Consider the following 17,384-nt stretch of genomic DNA (forward strand, 5'->3'; position numbering starts at 1 on the left):
CCCTGAGTGCCGTTTCCAGGCGGGGCGGTGCGGCACCGAGCCTCGGCTCCTCTGGGTGCCGTGTCCTCCCGTAACTGTCTCTTCCTCTCCTTCACCTCCACCTCGGTGTCGTCCCTCAAGCGGCTAACCTCAATCTTCCCGTCCTGTCTGGCTCGGTCCAGCCGAGGAAGAGTTATGGACTGAAAGGCATAAATGTTCGACAACGGCTCGTTGGACGGTCCCGGTCGTGAAATGTGGATTTACGTCGTGGGTTTTAGGTTTTTGTCATGGTAGAAAGTGTTGACTGGGAGCAATGACGGATGGTGTGACACATTTTTTCAGTCAGAGCTCAAGTCCTGGAGGCTTACGCTACGCTGCTATGTTTCACTCACTCTGTGGATTTCTTAGGTCAGAGTAATGTAATCGCTTATTTGCACTTTATTCAACCCCTAAACCTTTTGTTGCTGCCTGAAGCTCTATTGAGTGGAGCGTTTCTCACTCGAAACATTGAAAATGTTGCTAAAGTAATCAAATTAGTCACCGCTGATTATATTAGCCACATTTATGTTGTTATTATTCTTCACAACATCTTGGCTGACTTCTTGAAACTTCCCAGTGATGTCACGGGATGGCTGCCAAACCATCCCATCTACATGGGATTTCTATTTTCTTTTGCCATTACAGTCTCTCAAAACTACCAGCAACAACAGTTTTTTATCTTGAACAGTGCCGTGGAAATGCACAGGTTCAGATAAAGTGATCCTAGGAAGAAATTCTAATGATCCTGAACAGATAAACCCAAAGTCAGCTGGTCAGTGACACTTATTCCAAAAACTGAGCCCATGCAAAATGTTCTGGCCAAGGTTCATCAATCAACGCGGGGCGCTGCCATCCAGATCTTTCCATTACTTTTGATCTGAGGCAAATTTAGTGAATCACTCCAGATTCACTGAAAAGTCCTGAGAGATTCCGTCGTCTTTCTGCATAATTACGTTCCACTCAATTTAGCATCTGTGACAATCTGTGGAGTTTGCAAAAATAAGACAGTCTATATCCCGTTTTGACCCGTATCTCTGAGTTTGGAGCTTCCTGATTAGAAAACAGGAAAAGGAAACCGTTTTACCTGAGACTTCAGTTTTTATCTGTTGCTCTTCTTTTGTGCGGGAAGGCGTAAATGTTTTATTTGAACTCTTTGACTTGGTTACTCTTTGCTTACGCATTCTATTTTTAGCGAACCGTCTTCCACTCCTTTTCTGCTTCTTTCCTCCCCTCCCCTCCCTCTCCCTTTCTCTCCTTTCCTTCCTGAAACCACTTCAGGCTCCAGTGCTCCGAAGGTCGCGCAGCTGCCGGGGCGCAGATCCAGACCCGGCCCCCCTCTCATCCCTCCGGTTGTCTGCGTTTCCCCTGATACTCATTCAGGCGGAGACAGACTCATAAAGTCTGCCGTGGTGTGATGTCCACTGGCTCTGGAGAGCTGTGATAATGTGACCCCTCTGAGAAAACAATGCGGGGTCCCTGGAAGTTTTTTTTTTTTTTAAACAAGCTACAGCAAAAAGACGGATCAAGTTCAGTCCGATTCTCTCCTCGCTCCTTTATATCACAGATCTGCTGAGCAGGTGGCTCTGTAGAAACCTGGATCTCTCTGCTGGCCTTTCTTTATTAGACTGTCCACCGTCGACTTATCTACTCCTTTCTCCCATGTCCCCCCATCACAGAGCCCCTTCTGCTTGGTTCCCAAAGCTCCATATAATCCTCTGCACCTGCAAAAGCTCCGCACACCGCTGATTGCCAAGAGTGGAGCGTGTGACCTTGCCTCTTCGACCACAGCGTCTGGAAGAAAGCAAGAAGGAAAGGAGAGGTTGGAGATAAAATACGAGGATTAGAGGGCAAGAAAGATTGAAAGAGGGACAAAGAAGGGGAGAGAGAGAGAGAGAGAGAGAGAGAGAACTGTTGTTAGAAGAGATAGGAGAAATATTGAAACCACATTGTGAACCTTGGTCGGGTCTGACGTCCAGAAACATCGGGTTTAAAAAACGGATTTTAGATAATTTCCGTGTTCCTCTTCGCAGCAAGAAGAGAGATTTATATTGGAGTCGGAGAAGTTGCGAGATTGCCATACAGGCACAACTCGGTTCATGAAAACAAATATGACCCAAAGGTGAACTTAAATAAGAAACTCGTAACAAGAAAATGGAACTTATATAGATTCAATAGACACAGAACACGGCTTTTTCAGCTGACATAAACACATCCTACTGATGCCTCTGTATATTATTTTCTCATTTAATACTAAAGTAACCACATTTTCCAAAGGAGGGTCTGCAAGCATCATGGTATTATGGCATTAGGCAGGAAAAGGCACAAGGATAAAAGCCTGGAACCGCAAAAAATTCATTGTTGTGGATCTTCATTGCCCTGGAGATTCACAAACGTGAATAGACAGAGACCCAAGTGTGAGGCGACTTTAGCAACTCAAAACAAGTCAAACTCCAGGCAGACTCAGAGCAGGCAGACGCTGCTGGTGGTCAGATTGATGCAACCTGCCGAGCCAACTATCTACACTTCTCACAGGAACGCTGATAAAGAGCTCAGCTGAGAAAACGGTCTGACTTTACGAATGTCTCGAGTGAAATGATCTCCTAATATCCGCTATTAAGAGTTGAATCCAAAACGCAAACATTTTTAGATGGAGCTGTTTTAAATATCTTTAAATCAGCTGAAGTTGGAAAGCCTGCCTGTCTGTTGGTCTGCCTCGTTCTCGGTGGGAAGAATTATTCACTCATCTACAAGCTTATCGTGAAACAACATCTCTCTGCAAGTTCTACATGAACTTTTAGTAATAATTAAAAAAAAAAAAAAAGAAAAAAGAAAAACTTCCTTGCAAAAATTTGGCCAAATCCTTTAAATTGATCCTTTCAGATCTTTGTCAAACAAGTCAGACGAGTTTAGTCATTTTAACTCCTACATATTTACAATGCTGACTGGGGATGAGTTGAATCTCTCTGGTTTTTGCCATTTCTCTGAGCATTGCATAGTCTCATAGTAAGAGAATACAAGTTAATGCCAAAGCTTTTTATTACAACATGCATGCACGCCAAACAAGTACGGCATTGTTTTAAAGTGGATAAGTCTGCGGCCCATTGTGCAACTTTTAAAAATGACAACAAAACATAACTAAAGGATGACTCCCAACTATCTCTAACCTCTGGTATTTGGTAATGTTAAAACTTTTTTTTTAATACATCTACTTCAGTGACGATAGAGAAAGAAAAGTGGAGCAAAGCAATTCAGGCTAAACATCACAGATACTGGAGAAAAACCAGCTGAAGACCAGATCCAGCACCCTGTAGCTCCAACTGAAGGTTTTCCCAACAGGTCCTCATGTCGCATTCAGGTACAGCTGGGATATTTGGCTTAAGTATCAAAACGACTCCAAAGTCACAGTTTTTATTAAAATGGTTATGTTGTTGCATAGCCGTGAGCCGGTTCCATGAGTTACGTAACAAAAGAAGCCTCGACCTACATAACCAAGTTATTGTAGCTTTTTATATTTCATATAGGTATTTCCTAATAGTTTTGTTTTTCCAGTTAAACCGTGTCAAATTTACACACGTGGACCAAATCGTCTGAACTCCTGGGTCAATGGAGGAGCTTATTGCAGCGATTGCCCCAAAAGGTTGAGCAACCTTCATTTAGTGAGTTTATTTTTTTTAAAAAGTAATCCTGTAGAAGTATGTTTGAAAAGCAATGTTTGAAAAGCAATGTCTGACTTTCATTTGTTCATTTTCATTGAATTTTTATTCATCATCACCTTTCTCAGATTTATTGCCGAGACCTTTGTGGGGTTTTAACTGAGGGCTGCCAACAAGTTTGTGTGTAAAGTTGCATTAGATGTTAAAAAAGCCAAGGTCTTAATTTAAGTCACTCCCATTTTAACAAGTGTGTAATTCTGTAACATATCTGAACACAAGTAGGGTGATCATAGTTCATGTAAAAAAAAAAAAAACTAACGAGAGCAGACATATTTTTCTAACTACTTGGCGTGTTTGACCTCTCTTATAACTGAGCCAACCTCCCCATCTGCAACCGGCTACTGAGTGAAACCACCTGATGTTTGTGTTTGGAGTTTGAACTCAGGATGATGTGGAGGCTGTCTCTTTCTTTTCCGTCCTGCCCCCATCAGTTCAGGCCGGCGGCGCAAAGTTGGTGCGAATGAACAGCTGCGCTGCCTCGAGGCGCTGCTAGGTACGAGTACTTCTGAGGGAGAGAGCAAGTGAGCAACAGCATGGAGCGATTACTAATATTTTCTTTGTCCAATTTCCCTCCCGTGATGGTTTAATCGACTGCATGTTATCTCTCCTTTTCTCTCTCTCTCTCTCGATCGATCCGTATGTGTGTGTGCTCCTGCAAATACATAGACACACACACAGAGAAAGAGAGAGAGAGAGAGAAGAAACGAAGCCAGAGTAGCTGAGGTCAGGACGGTGCTCATGTGTGTCCCATTAGAGGTCCGATTAAAAAAAAGGAGATTTTTGTTTTCCACATCAAAGGAACCTCGCTGAGGGATTCCTCTGCATCTCCCCCGATTTCTGAGCCTCTTCCTCCCTGCCTCCCTCCTCTTTTCATGAATAGATATCAAGCGGTAAATCCGGGAAAACAAACTTTTTGACCCGCGGATCCCCTTGCACCGGGGTCCCACGTGGACGACGTCCAACAGGAAACGGGCCGCGCGGCTCCGTCTGCGAGTGCCAAATGTCTTCGCACTGTCGTGTGCGTCTGCGCGACGGCGGGCTGCGTTTGTGGACGTTTTCAGCTCAAAGCGTGTTCCCGTCGTGCCTCTGAGCAGAAATTCCCTGAATTTTTTGCGGCCCCGTGTTTGTGTTCGGTCATAAACTAGAAGCAATCCGCCCTCCTGTTTGAGGTCAGAGAAATGATGGAGAAAACTGGAAGCTACACACACAAAATTTGTGCGAGGACGACGCTTTCTTGCAAAAGTGTTGACACCCCTCGTTCTTCTCCAGTTTGTCATGTTGTGACCACGAGCTTGAATTACTTTCACACAAAGCAGTGAACACATTGAAACAAAGGCTGGCATGACAGTTGCTGTCATTTTTGAGAACATCAAGCTGAACAACAGTTGTTTTTTTTCCGTACTCGAATCCTTGGGAGTGCAGCTGATCACATCATTTAACAGTGTTTAATTTGCAGCTGAAAAGATTTCTGCGGTTTTTTAGGGGCAAACTGGAAATATTTCCATTAGGAAGACCTCCAGCATCTTCCATCAAGATGAATGATCTTGAACTTGTGCGAGCAGCAGTGAAAAAGTTCAACATCGTGAGGACTTGAATCTGCCCTACACCCTTTGTATATTAGAGCAGTTTTGATGTGTTTTTACATTATTATCATTATTATTTCCGACAAACTGATAACTGAATGAGATCTAGTCAGGTTGGAGTTGTGAACTGTTTACCTGCTGAACAATGAACATGAACTAATTCGTTTTAGCCAGCTCTTGCTGAATTTACTGTTTTACTGTTAGCTGCAAAGCGGAAAGAAAACGATACATGGCTGAACAATAGGACTCCTCACATTACCAAATCTTTGTCCGTCTCCATCCACTTCCGACGTGGATGGAAACTTTCGTAATTAAATCATGTAAAACCCCATTAAAATATGCTGAGATATAAATGTCAAACTGTAAAAATGAGTCACATCCTTTAGCAACCAATGTGTAAAACCCCACTAAAATCTCAGGAAAAAACACTGACAAGCTAAAGTTAATGCGCACAAAAATCCTTTTCCCCTTTGTGTTTCCAGCAGCTGGGCGAGAAAACGCAACAATTTATGATCCCAAAGAAACAGATGGAAGTAAAAGCCACACACACACACACACACACACACCCACACACACACACAGACTCACGCTCAATCCAATCATTTTTGAACGTCTCAGCGGTCATTCTGGAGACTGACGACAGTAAGGAAACCTGTTTGCCAGTAATTAGCTGATTTAGCTCCTCCTAATCTAGCCCGCTGTTGTATTTGAGGAGAAGCCTGACTGGGTGGGGCGCAGGCAGATTCCAGCAGTCCGGCTCCTCGCCAGCGGACATCTGGAGATGGCCTGGAGAGAGATGGCCTTTGACTGAGAGACAAAGGGATACTTGTGAACGACACGAACACGTATAAACACCAACTGCGCGGCGTATTGTTGGTCTACTGTTGGCTCCCTCATCACCAACGGAGGGTTTGACTGTCCGCCCTGGAGACGTGATGTCACTCGGCACAAATGCCGTCCTCTCAAAGAGAAATGGCCTTTTATTGGCTCGGGGCCACACAGTGAGAAGCGGAGGAATAAAGACATTACAGCAGAAAGGAAGGTGCGGAAAGAGAGACAAATTTGATGGCGGCGGCAATGGTCCATTAAACGGTGTTGGAGTCACATTTTGCCTGCCACAATGATACAGGGGAATGCGGAGGAGGAGTCCGCTGTAAAAGTGTCAGGAGGTTAAGCACCGAGCTACGGCTTTACTATGGATTTATCGCTCGGTGTTACTGCTGGAAATCAAGCTACTGAGATAATACGGCCATACAATAAAAAACGGAGAATAAAATAACAGCTTTTATGAGAAGGAGAATGATACGTACCTTCAAATATTCCCAGAGCGGAAACTGCACCAGTGAGAATGGGATCTGAAAAACAAATCAGGGTCTTAATAGATCAATTAAGTCTTTTGAATTTGCTTTTGCCGTTCTGGAGTTTCAAGCTTAATGCATAGCATCTAATTTCTGAAACTTAATCTTACAACTCTTTTCTACTTGCTGTCGCTTGATGCCTATCAAATAGTGGATAAAACGAGAATCTGACTGAACAGGCGCAATGCTTTGAAACTATAATCACACATCTTTCATATTTTTGCATTTTGTCCCATTACAACAACACACTGATCATCTGGCTAATAAAAACTTCTACTCGCACCAGAGCTTTCAACCTTATATGCCAGAAAAACTTCAAAAGGCATTTTCTTCACACTTTACAGAAAGTTGCTACTTCGTGTTGGTCTTTCAAATTAAAACAGGCAATAAAATACATTTAAGCTTGTAGATAAAATGCACTTTAAGTGGATCTGGACAGAGAAAAGTCCAGCATGTTGCACTAGATGTGCAGCGCAGTTCAGCAAATCGGTTCATGTAGGAAATGAACAGCAGAGGAAAAAAAAACAACAAAACTAGAGGAGTGAAAAGAAAAGGCAAAGAGGCAAATGAGACCAACTCCAACTACGCTCGCACGTGGAGCGGTGCAAACGCACGCACGAGACCGGGCACGGCTATCGTAAACAGACGCATGGAGAAAAAACACGCAAAAACACTAATTCACGCAGACGTGTATACACTGTCAATCTGAGAGCGGAGCAGGACAGGAAGGAGGAGAGGGAACAAAAACAAATCCTCAGAGAGAAATAAATACAGCGACACTGAGCTGTGTCAGCGGGCTTTGATCAGAGTAAAGAAAAGATCATTCATCCCAGTGAGCCGCATTTTCCTCCTGCGCCGCTGGACGGATCCGGCTGTGAGTCGATCAGACAGAAGGACAAAACATGAGCTGTAATTGTCTCAAAAATTATTGCGATAAACGATAATATTGTTTGAAGACCTTTTTACATTGATTTAATGGAAATTGCGTAATAATACATGCGATTTCCTGCCAAAGATAGAAACACTTTACTTTCAAAAGAACACTTAACACTGGGACTGATACACAAAATAAATAAAACAACTAAAACCAAAAATAAAATAGATTCTCAGTCTCCATTAACAAAAAATGTACTTGAATAAAAACTAAACAACATGAAGCAAAAGTGGAAATAAATACTGCATTCAACCAAAAGAGTGCAGATTATGAAGTCTGTATGTTGCCCTTTAGTAAGCAGCGACGCATTTCTCTGCATTTTGCACTCATACTGATGTTGCATGTTTTCTAAATTAAGCCTCGTATTGCTATATTAGACTTGATCACTTCCAAGAAATACAGATAAGGAATTTTGTTTATTCATTTAAAAATGTCATTATTTATTTTATTTATACAGGAATGACATTCTAGTAAGATATCATTTATTTAATTTTTATGCATCATGTCAATATTTGCCAGATCGACTCCCGGTTTTAAGTGACAAGCTATGTATGGACCCCTGTTACTGCATTTTCTTTTTCCTTAATGATCTTCGTTGATCCTTTGATGTGATAATGCTTGCAACATATAACGACTTGTTTTGTAGTAACACTAAGTAATGATATTTCCTAGTTTAGTCATTTACAGCAGATCCTGTAAAGTTTAAATCCTCTCCACAACATCTTCTAATACATGCTCACATATTCATGACGTGGTTTGATTAAACTAATTTATCTTCAATGTAATTCCGGTACCGAAAAATATTAACTTTATAGCAGGTGAGTCTCTCTCACCTGAGAATGTGAACCTGTACTGAGCCGATTCTGCCTTCAAATAATTGTAACAACGCTCCTGTGGAAGATCCATAACTTACAACTTAAGTCTGAAACACGAACAGGTCTGTAAAAACAGCCTTTGTGCTTCACTCAGGAGAAAGACTCATTTGATGCATCAAAGAGTGATGTCATCACTACTGATGTCATTGTTACCAGTGGTACTGAACATTCTACTGGTCCATTCACATCAAACACGTTTTGAGCGTCAGGAAAGTCTGGTTTACATTAAAAGTCTACTTGGAGTGTTGGATGCGTCAGCTGTGTCAAACGCTCCAAACGGTTCAAATCGCACCATGCTAGACCCTCGAAGCGCGCCGCAACGGCCCTCGACGCGCTTCCATATAGACTTCGTATGCAAACCAGAGCCTAACCCGAAGCAGTCGCACCGGATGCTCAAAACGCATTTGGTGACTGCACCATTATATACCCAGTGTCACACTGGGTCAGTGTTTCTCAGTTCCAGTCCTCAGACATCCCCTGTTCTGCAGGTTTTAGATGCTGAACAGCTGATCCAAATGATTACATGACCTCTTCTGCAGAAGCCTGTTAATCACCCAGATTCAGTCCAGGGGTGGGGCAGAAGGGGAAACACCTAAAACATGCAGGGCAGGGGGTCTGCCTGAGGAGGGGAATTGAGAAACTACATTAGTTCCATCATATCAGGACCAAAACCTGGTCCTAATATGATGGACTCATTGATTTGGGTCAGGGGTGACGTTTAGAGGTAAGATGCCAATTAAGTTTTAGTTATTGTTAGGGTTAGGAATAGATTCTCTGTTTCATATTCTCTATGAAACAGAGGATATGAAACAGATTTTCAGTTTCATATTCTACTATCATCAGTGTGATTAATATTTTCACAAATATTTATCACACTTACCTTGCACACACACATTCACACCTTGGGACAATTTAGAGAGACCAATTAATCAATTAATTAATGCACAGTTTTAGCCAAACCTGGGTTTGGTTAGTGACCGAGGTTAGCACCAACCAGGTGTGGGTCGGCGCAAAGGCCGAGCCGGGCATAGCTTGCGCTTCATGTGAACGCCAACACGAAGGCCCTCCAGGCAACCTGTGGAGGTTGGTTGCATCGACGTCTGTCCTTCTTCAGACCTCCATGTTTGTGTGGAGGTCTGGCTTTGCGTGGACTCCTCTCTTTGCAACCTGGGTGTGGGTCGGTGCAAAGGATGGACCAGGCTTTGGATGGAGACCTCCGGTTGATTCAAGGTCTGTCTTTCCCTTTGCAGGGGTGCCTCTGGTTGGGTGGAAACTTCAGGATGGATGTTTTCCATGGCAAGTTTCAGCTTAATTTTCAGGTCTGCGACCTGTTCCTGAAGAGATTTCACCATCTCCTCCTGTTCTATATATTTGGAAGCTTGCTCAGCATGTCGTTTGAGCTGCTCCTCATAATTCAGCCTCACTCTGTACTCTTCAACCATTACTTCTATGAGACCTTTGTTGTGGGAGGCATGTTTTACAGCCTCCCTCTTGAAGTAATCGAGCTGTTGAAGGAGGCTCTTGTCCGCTGTAACTTTTGAAGAGCAAGAAGCCCTTGAGCCACCTGTAGCTTCTGGCACTTTTCTGTCATGATCTTGTTTGACTTGCTGGTGACGTTCTTCTTGTAACAATTTTTGCAGTCTTCGAATCTCCTCTTGCTGGGATTGGACTTCAGACTGATAGGCAATCCTTCTGTCTCGTTCCTCGTGGAGATCAAAGATCTTACTCTGCAACTCCTTTTTAAGATCGTCCACCTGCTTTGTCAGGTCAGTGACGCATTGGCTTGCCTTGTCCGCCACTTCCACTGAGGGGGTGATCTTGAAGCCAGCAGACTGAGTTGTTTCCTGCTGGACTTCAGAAGATGTTGAACTCTCAAAGTGGCCGGAAGGACTTGATTCCCCCTGGATCTTAGATGGTACATCTTCCGGCTCAATGGGGCTGCCGCTCTCATCCTCAAAAGGGAAAACGACAGCGTCGTAGTCGACTTGGACGTTAAGGTCCATGATGTCGACCCATGAAAGCTTAGATGGAAAAGCTTCATGTTCACTAGCAATCTGCTGTTGCTTCATGTCGATATTGTTGCTTCTCTCGAAGGCGATATCGATATTCCGCTTGTTTCAATGACTTTCGAACGTGCTGTGTAGAGTGATCTGCTGCAGTAGAACTGTGGAACAGGTCTGACAAAACTCTCTCTGTGAGCTACATTCAAGAGAGAGATTCCTTTGTGGGGTCATAGAGTCATGACATCGCTGCTGATGTCATTGATACCTTTGGAAAAACATTCTTTTCCGATGGGAGTTGATAAGCAACCAGTCTTAAAGCGCTGCCATCTGCTGGCCTAGGTTGGAAGTGCGCTTCTAAATAAAATTACTGCGACGCTATTCATCATCATCTGTTAAAAAAGGCTGAAAAATTCTGATGCTTTTCTTAGAATTCTAAAATTAAATTCTAAAATATATTTTGTTTTTCTCCACAGTAACCCTAGTATTTTTTGCACCAGCAAAGACAATCAGGTTTTTTATATATTGATCATCTAGTGATGGCAAAACAACAACAACAAAAAAAGCTAATATGCTCTTGACTTAAAGTGGAGGAATCTGAAAGGAGAAGTGAGTTTCAAACAGATGAATTATCCTCTCATGATCATGCAATAAACTCTTCCTGTTGCAGAATGGAATAATAAGTGGATTTACAAATTCATAAGAAATAAAGACAATACATCATGCAGCAATCATTGGTGGACAGTTCAGTCAGATATGTTAGTTACCGAGGGGGATGAGATTTGCAATCAGATGCTGTCAGGCATCTCTCTGTGTTTCTATTGAAGAACGTGTTTCTCTGCTGTGACAAAGCTGCCTGAATGAGATGTCAGAGTTTTTCTATGTGAGGTGGCAATCTGAATTAAGACTTTATGCCAAGGCTGCCAGCTGTCAGCGGCTGTCAGACATGAGCCGTTTTGAGTCCACTGAAACACTTTGGTAGTAGGCCTGTCACGAAAACAGATTTTGCTGGGCGATAAATTGTCTCAAAAATTATTGCGATAAACGATAATATTGTTTGAAGACCTTTTTACATTGATTTAATGGAAATTACGTAAAAATACATGCGATTTCCTGCCAAAGATAGAAACACTTTACTTTCAAAAGAACACTTAACACTGGGACTGATACACAAAATAAATAAAACAACCAAAACCCAAAATAAAATAGATTCTCAGTCTCCATTAACAAAAAATGTACTTGAATAAAAACTAAACAACATAAAGCCAAAGTGGAAATAAATACTGCATTCAACCAAAAGAGTGCAGATTATGAAGTCTGTATTTTGCCCTTCAGTAACACCACACGGTTTGATCAAACCGTTATTGCTAGGCTTTCTGTCGGCTAATATGTCTCTCAGGTTTTTATAATGGTCCGACAATCGGCGACATAAGATCGTGCAGAGCGCGCTGGGCATTACACTAAGGAAGTAAGGAAGGGAGGGTCAGTGGAGAGCACCGGAGTTGAGCCTTTTTTCATTCAGTGTCATCAACAGTAGGAGAAAAAGGCAGGAAGAAACGCTATAGACGATAATTAAAATGAGGTTGATAGTTTTCATTTATCGTGCGATTAATTGATTTATCGTTTATTGCGACAGGCCTTGCTGTAACAAAGTTCAACGTCAAGGAAAATCAAAAAGAAGGAATAATGTTAACTTTCCAAAGTGAGTATAAATTTTATACTCTTGCCAAATTATGTCATAAAGTTGTTTATACTATGAGCTTCACTTATTGAATTAAATAAATTAGCTGTCCGCTGGTGATCTAACAGGCTGCACAGTGATGCTGTTGCCTTATAGAAACAAGGTCCTGGATTAGAAAATTTTGAGAAAATGACCCACTAATACATGCCTGATGTTGTTTTGTCTTCTTTGTTAAGTGACTTGAAACTCAGTCAGACTGGGCTGCATGTCAAAAACACCTGTAGTATATATATATATATATATATATATATATATATCAGTTTTTGCTCATTTGCACTGTTTGGCTAATGAGCTAAAGTCCAATTAATGTTCACCAGTAATAAAGCCTAGGGACTCGGCGGCAGTGGAAGTAAACCGTTTCTGTAACTTGCATGCCAAAAAAGCATAAACACATGAATTTCGAAATTCAATACGATATTTGTTTATCGCGTGGGGAGTCAGAAACGTTCGCCCATCTGGTCTGTCCGGGCAGACAGAAGCAAATTCACCAGAGTCCACAGAGATTATCTAAAAACTTTATTTGACGTACTTTGCGTCTGGCATCCAGCCCCCTGAAAGTGGAGCGTTATAAAGAGTGCACCTGTGTTTTATTACCCCCACCGATGAGTTCTTTTCCATGCCGGGAAAAGTGAAAAAAAACTAAACAAAAAAAAAACTAAATAGAGTGAGTAAGAGAGAAAAGGAGGGAGAATAGATGGGTAACGTGGGGTAAGCTGGACTTATTGTATTGATACAGTAAAGAAAGAAAAAGAAGATGACCAATTTCAGAAGCAAACTCGTGTTCAAAAAGTACCGACGGCTGCTTTTCTTGACGATTTTAACTGATAGATTGAATTTTGCCTGTGTTGTTGTCACAGCCAGGTAGTAGAAAATAATAAGAAATTCAAAACTCCAACATGATCACTTATATTTTGCTTGACAAACAGGCTGGACGGTTTGCAACGAGTGCAAAGTCTGAGAAAGGGAAACAGATGGCTCAACTAAAGATCTGGAAAAAATGATCTACAAGAGATTTACGACGTGCTTTGACACCCCGGCGCGCTGTGCAAGGAGTGTGCATGTGTGCTTGCTGGCTCTATCCAGTAAGAGAAGACACTGGAAAACCTCATGTGGGCTGATGAACCTGCTAAGACAACAGACACACCGACCTCAACGTGTCCGAACCTGACGAGGCGTAAAAAACCAGGACGATCTCTTTTCAGCTTGTGTTGATTTAAGTTTCGAAAATCCAAAGCACAAAAAGTCCGGCATGAGAAGAATTCGTTGTTGGGTTTTTCTTTTGTCCCGCTGAAATACCTCACTGTCACCTTGATCGACGAGACCAGGCTCTGTAACCCCATGTGGGTTGTAATGACAGAAGGAGACGAGAGGCAAAGAATCCCGGGTAGATTTCACACACAAAATTTCAAATTATATCATAAAGTTGTTGCTAATAACTTTATTATTTTATGGACTCCAGCTCTGCTGAGCTTTTCACTTGCTGCTAGCGTTGATGCTGCCGCTGCTTTAGAAGCATGGTGGCACAGGTCTGTGATGCCTTTAGTAGCTTCAACGCCAGGATGTTTGGCTTTTGATGTAAAATGTTTGTCTTGTTTTTGGTAGGCAGGACTCATGTTGAACAAAATTCATCCTTAAAGATCGCCCAACTCAGCAGGTTTCCTTGTTCAGTCATCAGCAACCCATTAGCCAGGGTTTCCCCCAGGGTACTATAAGCCTGGCGGGCCACCAGGCTAACCATTGTTTACTTGTTTGAATTGTTTTAATGTTTGCCTTTTCTAAGACTTCATAGCAGGCATTTGGATTTTGTTAACGTCTTCCAATAACACATTTATAATTATCTAGTCATATTTTCAAACTTCCTGTCAACTTTAAACATGTTTAACTCAAAAACATGACTATTGGATGACTGTCCTAGCACCCCAAGTTTCCTGGTGGAAACCCTGCATTAGCAATCCAACAAATTCATATATTGTGAACTTCAAGGAATGATTCTCGTGCAAGTGTATTAGGTGCACCTGTTCAGTTGGTGGCTCCACTATGCTATGCTACAGCTTCCTTCTGTCAGCAAAACCTGTCATAAATGCTCAAGCTAGTTAGCATGGCAACCAACGACGGCGGATAAATGGTTTTCCTGAAACAGTAAGTTGTTTCTTATCTTTTAGCACATTGAGCAGCACGTACACAAAGATGACTGACAGCGCTAAGACCCTCTTCCTGGCTCTGATTGGTTGACTTTAGTAGCTCTGGGAGAAGGAGGAGGAGCTTTTGTTTGGGGGTTTTTCTCACAGATTATCTGTCTCACATTATGCTATCACGGCATGGCCACGGCTTTAACGTCTTTTTATGACAGTTACGCTCCCCAGCTTTAAGTGGTTTTCAGACCTGCACGGTTTTTATATCAGTCAGTTACAGAAAGTTCAGCCATAAGTGTGGAGCACACAAAGTCCCCAGTTAAGCCGTCCTGGACAAACAGTCATGAAGTCTCCCAGGATCGTTCCACGGTGGGCTCCAGCATGAGCCACGAGGGCAGCCAGGTAGAATAAACTCCTCAAGGCTGAGTTCCTAACTGCTGACTCCGTCTCCCCCTGACTCGTATAACGCATCGGCTAGCTCTGCATATGTACCTTCATAAACCCAAGCATGTGTGCATCGCTGCACTGCTAATAGTGGACAAATCTGCAGAATATTATAATGCTGAGACAAATGGCGAGCGAATGCTAGCCATGCTATAATTTTATTTAGTCTACAAGGCAGAGCGAAGCAGCATTACGCACTGTTGTTCAATGCAGTACTTCCCTGTAATTAAATGCACGCTGTAGTTATTTCACTGATCATTTAGCAGGAGAAAATGTTTCCCCAGAGGACAAATAGGCAGAGATGTTTATGTCCACTGAAAAGACTGAGGTTTACCACCGACTGCCAAAAGCTCCGCTCCAGCATGAGCCAATCCGTGCACATGGACGACTCCATGAGAAACAAATGAATCATAGACATCAAGAGGGAGAAAAAACAAAACAAAAAAAAACAAAAAACACCCACGGGATTTAACACATTGCTGACGTGAGGAATACGACCTGTCGCTGGGCTTGAAAGAAAAAAATCTTGCCACACACACACAGTCAGCATATATTTCTAAAGCTACAAAACAGATGATGCTGAGACAGCAAAACTTTAATTAAATCAGATTTTTTTTTCTCCAATGTCGTCACGAGCAAGACTTTAGATGAAGCTGTGTTCTTCAGCCATAGCTTCCTGTGAGGGGTTTTGATTACTATTTGGTTATAGGTTGACATTGCTACACTTCAGACAGAAATATATTTGAGAGGAATATCAATAAAATTAGTGGAATTTTATGTATTTATTTATTTATTTTTTTTTTTGCTCTTTTCAGTTTCAATTTGATTTGTTTTTGAGCCATTTCACAACAAGAAGTTATTGAAACAAAAAAACAATACATCCAAAATAAACAGATTTATTTAAGAAAATTGGTTTATAAACTCATTTCCATGTTTTTTTTTTCAATAAATTTTATCCTATTTATTACTTTTCATATCAGGGCTGGATAATAAATCAGTAGCAATATGTATTACGCTAGACACCTGAGCAGTATCAATCAGTGAAATTATTATATCCAATAATTTCACTGTCGCTGCTCAACCTCTCAAGAGCTAAGCATTAACCATTGAACAGCTGGAGTAAAAGTAGGTTGAAAATGCTCTGAAGACTAAAACTGTCAATTCTAAAAGCTTGTCTTTTGATTAGTTATGCAACATTTACACTGGGTGGGGTGGGGCGCTATGAAAAATACAATCTATACATCAAATTTCCACCACAATGCAGTGATTGTAAAGACAAGCTAGGACCTCTGAATACTGTTCATGATTAAAATAAGCTTCATCGTGACTAATTAATTACATAGCCTGTCAATAATTGAGATTTCTATCACATTGTATCACTAATAAGTAAACTATATTTGACAACCTTCAACTTGGCAACATAAGACACTTGGAATATAACTGTTTAAGTCAAGCCAGACTTTGTCCTTTCTGAATATTAAGGGACTAAAGCAGCATCTGCCACACAAACATCTGTGTCCTTCAGACGCAGGATTCCACAGCTGGAACACACACGCACGCACGCACACACACACACACACACACACACACACACACACACACACACACACACACACACACACACACACACACACACACACACACACACACACACATCTCCTGCATGAAACTGTTGTCCTGCATGTGCATCCTGTTTGTTTTTGAGTGAATAATTTGGCATCTATGCAATTGGAGCATTATTCTATTATTTTTCAGCTGACACGTATTAAAAATGATCAAGGCTGACAGAGCCACTTGCTATGACTGTCAGGTACGTTATTAGCCAAATATGAAGTCGATGTCCGCTGTGTCATTTCTGCTGACAGAGTTCCCATTTGTCTGTGTGTGTGCATGTGTGTACAGCTGTAGCACAGCTAACTTTATTAGTATTCAGAGAGGCTGCGGGCTGTCACAGGTCCTTAGGCACTCGACTAAGGGGAGGAAAAACACATGTCAAGATATATTCACACTGAGCCTGATTGTAGGCCAGTCAGTTGGCTGCAATTTGACAAATGACTTTTAATAGGTCATACTGCACACTCTGCATACTGATGGTTATTTAGAAAGAGAGTAATGACAAAGGAGATGGATATTAAGAGACAAGTAGACAGATCCATCAATGGTCTGTCCAATGGAAACAAAAACACTGTTGCTGCAGACTCCTTTCAAAGAAACGCCCTCAATTTGAAGTCAAAATGCTACGCTGCTCAGTCTATCTAAACCCTAAATTCAAATGAAGCAAAAATGCTGGACCGTCCTGTACAAGCGTCCAAATGGTCCTACAGACACAGGATTGTCCCTTATCGGCTGAGAATGTGCTGGGTTCTTTCCAGTCTTGATTAGGAGTAGCATTCACCCTCCATCCCAACCCAGATTGTTGGCGACCAGAGGAGCCAAACCATCTGCTCTTACAGCAGCTTCCACACTGGAACCTCTGTGAGTGTTAAAGATGTGTAAAAAGCCTTGAAACGTTAATCTTTTGCAGCAGTGTAATTTCACAAAATCTCCCGCAGCGTGTTTTTGGCCAAAAACTGAATCTTGGGGTGT

The 17,384-nt window shown here is 42.0% G+C and overlaps 1 protein-coding gene across 6 annotated transcripts in view; it reads right to left on the reverse strand.

Annotated features, from left to right (window-relative positions):
* The window catches only part of slc25a26 (solute carrier family 25 member 26), a 62,058-nt gene that overhangs the window by 16,119 nt on the left and 28,555 nt on the right, over positions 1-17,384 (reverse strand). For 3 of the 6 annotated variants that reach the window (XM_055024782.1, XM_055024801.1, XM_055024789.1), the window contains 2 exons: positions 6,625-6,669; positions 1,740-1,809 (listed from right to left, as the gene is read on the reverse strand). In XM_055024782.1, the coding sequence (XP_054880757.1) occupies positions 1,740-1,809; positions 6,625-6,669 (115 nt within the window). The remainder of the gene's footprint in view (positions 1-1,739; positions 1,810-6,624; positions 6,670-17,384) is intronic. The other 3 variants (XM_055024798.1, XM_055024776.1, XM_055024793.1) reach the window with 1 other exon arrangement.

Source organism: Poeciliopsis prolifica, unplaced genomic scaffold (genome assembly GCF_027474105.1).
Source record: "Poeciliopsis prolifica strain line A6 unplaced genomic scaffold, Auburn_PproV2 SCAFFOLD003, whole genome shotgun sequence".
Classification (NCBI taxonomy): domain Eukaryota; kingdom Metazoa; phylum Chordata; class Actinopteri; order Cyprinodontiformes; family Poeciliidae; genus Poeciliopsis; species Poeciliopsis prolifica.